Raw genomic sequence first — 6,397 nt, forward strand, 5'->3', positions numbered from 1 at the left:
TTCATGTGGGAAATAAAATTAGACAATTATTATTTCACTCCACATATAAATTACAGTTGGACTAAAATTCCAAATGTATACAAACAAACTGTGTTAATTATTGGAAAAAAAATCTTAGAGAATATCTTCATGACCTTGCAGTAGGTAGGAAAGCACAAGGAAAAAAAAAAAAGCATTAACCATACAGAAAAGATTGATTTGCCCACATAAAAGTTTTCAACTTCAATAAAAGAAATACTATTTAAGAAAAAAAAGACAAATGGCTGACCAGAAAAAATGGCATTCAACCTAAAATGTCCCATAATATACAAAATACAAATAAAAGAAATTCTGTAAAAACATGAAAAAATGGTAACTGATAGAAAAAAAGGGAAAGGATGTGAATTGACAAATCAGAGGAATAAATGGCCATTAAACGAATGGAAATCTGCTCAATATCAGGAGTAATGCACATTCAACACTTAAGACACCATGTTTTATCCATCAAATGGGCAAAAATTATCAAGGCTTATGATATCAAAGCTCAACAAGAATATGGGGGAAAGAATCCCCAATGTACTGTCCATGGGATCATTAAGTGCCTTAACCACTCTGGAGGACAATTTGATAACATCCATTAAATATTCACATCTTTTTTCCCAAAATATTATAAAAGAAGCAAAACCAGGGTTTTCATCAATAGAAGTATGGTTCATTACACTGTGATACTACAGAAAAGTATGCCTTAGTTTAAAAGAATGAGGTAGATACATAAATGGTTGTATAGATAGATAGGTCATATATATATATAAACACACACACGTATTTACACACACACACGTATACACACACACACGTATACACACACACACGTATACACACACACGTATACACACACACACGTATACACACACACACACGTATATACACACACACGTATATACACACACACGTATATACACACACACGTATATACACACACGTATATACACACACGTATATATATACACACACACATATGTATACATATACGTGTGTGTATATATATATACATCGTATACATATATATATACACACATACGTGTATGTATACATATGTGTATATACACACGTATATATATACGTATATATACATATATATGTACATGTATACATACGTGTATATACACACGTATATACATATACACGTATATATACATACATGTATGTATACATATACAAACACACACACACCCTGTGGAGTTCCAGCTCTGACATCTTACTTGATATAGGAAAAAAGGTTCTAGAACAGTCCACAGAGAACAGAATCCGATTAAAAAGGAACAAAGACATAAAACAACACACTTATGTACATCCGTGTGTAAGTGTTTAATGTATACAACATTCTTGAAGGATACTCATCAAATGAGAAAGAAAATGAGACTGGGGCAGAGAATGGGTGGGTAATTAAGAATTCCTTTCTTTTTTTATCTATGCATCTTTGACAACGACGATGTTTTTATATATTACCTGTGTAATTGCATTTTTTTCCCTTGGTGAAATCAGTAGAAAGGGGGAAAGGGAGAAGTGGTATAAGCTTTACACTGAAAGTATAGTCCCACACGAGGACTATGTGCTTCAGGGGCCACTGGGAGCCACTCCCCTGCCACCCGAGCTTCTGCCTCTGCCCTTCGGTTACGCTCTCTAGCTCTGTACCCAGGAGAGGACGTTGCTAAGCAACCCTGCTTAGGGTAAAAATGACCCCTGACTGGCAAACCGCATCTGGTCTGCAAGAGACTAGAAGGGAACCATAAGCATCTGATGCGTGCACCATACTCTGGAACTTCCCTGAATGCAGTGACTCTTGGAGCAGGTCTTCTCTGCTGGACTCAAGCCTTGTTGGGCATACAGGTCAAAAAATATCACAAAGCCAGGTGTGAATGACACAGGCACTTTAGATCCGCATCAAGGGAGCCAGCTACGTGTGGAAAAGTCCTTTTTAAATTCTGAATAGCCTCTGCTATTTTCATGACTGACCCTTCAACTGCCCCATAAACTATAAATACTCCATTTTAATCATTCCTTAAGAAAGATGTAAGCAACAATATTTTGCATTCAATTAAACTAAGGCATTTTTGGCGAACAGCAAGGCATGAAACTTATTCATTACATAACTGTAGTAAATTTATGGCTCAAATAAATTTTATCTATAATTTCCCAAACCACTATGGAAAGTTAAATCATTCATTTTATATAGTAGAACACAATGTGGGACTTTATAAAAACTAAAACGAAGAAAAAAAATTTTCCAAAGGAGCTGGCTTCCAAGTTAATGTCTTGAGAAAAAAAGATTTTCAGGTATTTAAACATCAAAATTACTTCCTCAGAAAAACTAACCCTCAGTGTAAATTACAGTGGAAAAAAATCATTACTGATGGATAAAGATGAGACAAAACTTGCCAAAGCGTTAGGATGGATATGCTTGAAATAGCAAGAATGGTATTTCCAAATTTGTGATTCAGCTTTGTGAAAATCATGGTACCAGTAACTGCCCACACTGAGACCACTATCTCAGCTGCTTACGGAACGGCAGTGATAGAACCAAATTCAGTACGGTCAGTGCAACACGAGACGTTCTTTTTAGTCACATACCATGCCATTCTTTTGAGAGGTCTTAAAAGTACAAGGCATAGCTCCCCCACCCCACTCACATTCTGTTTTAACAGTTCTGGGGGGCACCTGTGTGGCTCAGTCCATTAAGCGTCCGACTCTTAATTTCGGCTCAGGTCATGATCCCCGAGTCTTGGGACTGGCCATGCAGCCTGCTTAAAATACTCTCTCCCTCTCCCCCCAAAAAAAAAGTTCTGGGAAGGGTTCATGAATCTACATTTTTAACAAGTGCTGATTCTCAGACCTATAAATACAGAGAACAAACTGATGGTTTCCAGAGGGGAAGTGGGTAGAGGGTGGGCAAAATGGACGAAGGGTACTGGAGACACAGGCTTCTAGTTAAGGAATGAGTAAGTCACGGGAATAAAAGACACCGCATAGGAATATAGTCAATGATACTACATGGTGTCACTGTATGGTGACAGATGGTAGCTATACTTGTAGTCAGTGGACACAGCTTAACATATAGAGAAGCTGAATCACTGTATTGTAAAGCTGGAACTAATGTAACATTGTATGTCAAGCATACTCTGAAAACTTTTTTAAATTAAAACCAAAGAGTGCTGATTCCAGGGAACCTCAGAACAGGACCTCAAAGGGGCACTGACCTCCTTCACCCGCCTCCTGAAACAGGTCGGAAGGAAGAGGACTTTACACATACATGTGGTTTTTTTCTTTCTTGGAACTCTTTATTCTAAGTATCACTAAATCTTACAACGGATAGTAAGGTGAAATATGCTTGTTTTAACTGAATCCCTTAATGACATATCAACTTCAGGATAGTTGGTTCCCACCCCCCACCCCCTCCGGTGACAGGAAGAAAGAAAACGCAAGAATGGGGTAGGGACAATATTGTATTTCTTAAAGGAAAACAGTGCCAGGTCTGAAGGTTATTAAACCTGAGTGAAGAGTACCAGGAGTATCATGGGATTTGCCATACTTTATTGCATGCTTAAAATATTCGCTTGTTTTTTTAAAGAAATTTAAATGCATGGCATTATCACAAAGGGGAAGACCATATAAGAGCATCAGCACAAGCCATCGCTACCAGGAGAAAGCAGTGTTCAGTCAATGTCCTCTGACGACGTTTACCTTGGAAGGAGGCTTCCTAGTTGCTTTTGTGCCCCTCTTGCTGGTTACGGAAAAACAGGCATGATCTGTTCGCACTTACTGAAAGCAATGCTGTTTTTCACTGCGAACAAGAAAATGCAAGGACGGAAGGAAAACCGCCCCTCTTGGTTCACATACCTGTGTCACTACCGGATCCTGTTGACAACGCCGGCATGATGCAAGCCGCAGGCTGAGACAACGCACACCAAACGCTCTCCACTTAGAAAGCCACAGGGGAGTCCAGGTCCGTGGCCAACAGCCACGCTGTCGACCAAGATTTATCGTGCAGGCCGTTTCTAAAAAGAGAAGAAACGCTTTAAAAATAATAATAATAATAGGGGAGACTACCAAACTGCGACATTCTGCAACTAACTCAAAATTCTTATTCCAACACACTTACCAGAAAGATCAGATCTTCCAAAGTTTACACGTCTCCGCTACGTGTAAATATTAAGTGCGGGAGTTTTTTATCTTGATGGGAGGTTTCTAATTAAAACCGTTAAAGTTCCTCATACATGTATCAAGGCTTCCTTAAAGATTTTCACAGTTGGAGTGCTGAATGCACAGACTGAGAACTTAAAGATTTTTACGCCAATGCTATCCTAAAATCCTTTGCCTCTATTATTGCGATCCCACGCTATCTTCCTAATGCAGAACAGAGACTCTATAGACTGTCAACAACTTACAAGTAATTGTAATTTTTTCAACAGCTCGTCCTAATAAGACAACTGCAGAGTTCTCTGCCTGAAAGCTGCGAAATCACCCTGAAAAACTACTAGAATTGACGATGTTAGAGATTCACAGAAGTGTTAGTAATCTCAACGAAACCTACCAATCCGAGCTAACGTATGAAAGTAAATTCTTTTAGTAAAAACTAAGCTTTGATGCACCTTTGAAAAATATCCATTTTTTTTCAAAAGCTGTTTTCACCAAGGTTTATCCTGAAATAATTAGCAAAGCGCTATTGAATAGCAGCTAAAGAGCAAGGACTCCAGAGTTTGACTTGACCTTTCATTCAGCTGAGTCTGTGATCTTGGACAAGTTATTGAATCTTATTGTGCCCTAATTTCCTTACATACAAACAGAGAGAACAGCACTTCAGGACTGTTTGATAATTATACACGCTAAGGCTCGCAACACAGCATCTGGCACATAACAAGCAAACAAGAAACGCTGGCCGTTATAACTGGAGTTGTTTAGCTCAAGCAGTAAGATTATAAAATGCAAACATAAAAGAAAGTAGCAAGATTAAAATTTACGTTGGCCTGACACCCGGGAGAAGGCCATGTGGTTTAAATTTAGACCGTGGCTGCCTAATCACGGAAAAATACACTACATTTACACTTTTTAGAAATCAGAAGACCCACACAATGCGTTTAGGTCCATTTTTTAGTGCATTTTCCCCAGTTCTCTATAAAGCAAAGTCAGTAATTTAAAAGCATATTTTAACATATATTAACAAGAAAAACAGATATTGTAAACACTCGAAAAACTGGCTCACTTCAATTCATAAAGCCTTTAAGTTGCTGATTCATATTACAGAGTAAGGAAAAATGAACTTGCCAAACTTCACTTGAAAAATTCCAAACTGTAAAATTCTATTAAGACCTTCTAAATTAGCTATTTAATTATCAAAGTGAACTTTAGTATGAAAAAACTCACCAGACTCTCTTGAACCAGACTATCTGTTGGAACGGCCTGCATTTTGTTTCGTATTACGAAGGCTGGCAAAGTTAAAATATGCAGACGTATCCATACAGAGAAGACTATTAATTAAAAATGTAAGAGCAGTTATTTTCAATACCAAATGAAAATATAAATCACTAAGCTAAAAATAAGAGAAAAAGACTTAAGTGTCACTAACGCCCACCCATGAGGCTGTTTTCCCCAATAATTTTAAAACGTAACTCTGCTTTTGCTTTCATAAATGATTCTAAACAATCAGGATTAAAATTCAGCTACATACAAGTGTTGGTTAATTGGAACTCAAAGAAAAAAAACAAAAACCAGACCATAATTTCAAGAAAGCATTCAATAAGACTTCTCTGTTTTGCTGGGAAAAAAGGAGGAAACGGCTGAAGTTTGGAAAGTGTAGGCACACACCTTTCTCCCATTAAGGCAATATGTACACGTATGTGGGTAGACAGCTATCACATGTGTGTGTAGATAACTTAAGCTCTTTATGCCATAAGTCATAATTTCAATAGTACAGATTGTTTAACTATAGAAATATATATACACAGTTTATACCCTGTAAACTACCACTTTCCTCACACCTTAGAGAACTTACAATGCTTCACTTTTATAAATCGCCAACACTGTATAATAAGTGATCTTCTGCTTATAGCAAACATTCTAGGATACTAAGACAACCTCACATTCCCACATCAAAACACCCTTCTGAGTTGATGCTGCTGGACATATAAGGCCACTTATGAAAGGCCTTAGCATTTCGCATTTTTTATTTCATAATGAACACTTGCGGTTAAATTTTTCCAAAGCCGTATCACCTAAGAAATATACGCGACAAAGTAATTATCTTCTCAGAACATATGTAAGTGTATTAATAAAAAATAAATGGCTTGATAAAATCCCAACCAGTAAAATGCTTACTATTTTGTGGAATGAAGCAGAGTTGCTGGGTTTAACTTTCAAACTG

The 6,397-nt window shown here is 37.4% G+C and overlaps 1 protein-coding gene across 2 annotated transcripts in view; it reads right to left on the reverse strand.

The window, feature by feature from the left end:
• MPP7 (MAGUK p55 scaffold protein 7) overlaps positions 1 to 4,025 on the reverse strand; it is a 210,770-nt gene extending 206,745 nt beyond the window's left edge. For both annotated transcript variants that reach the window (XM_078450316.2, XM_078450315.2), the window contains exon 1: positions 3,877 to 4,025. In XM_078450316.2, the coding sequence (XP_078306442.1) occupies positions 3,877 to 3,913 (37 nt within the window). In that variant the 5' untranslated portion in view covers positions 3,914 to 4,025. The remainder of the gene's footprint in view (positions 1 to 3,876) is intronic.
• Between the last annotated feature and the right edge of the window lie 2,372 nt (positions 4,026 to 6,397).

This window comes from Panthera onca, chromosome B4 (assembly GCF_046562875.1).
Source record: "Panthera onca isolate mPanOnc1 chromosome B4, mPanOnc1 haplotype 2, whole genome shotgun sequence".
Taxonomy (NCBI): Eukaryota; Metazoa; Chordata; class Mammalia; order Carnivora; family Felidae; genus Panthera; species Panthera onca.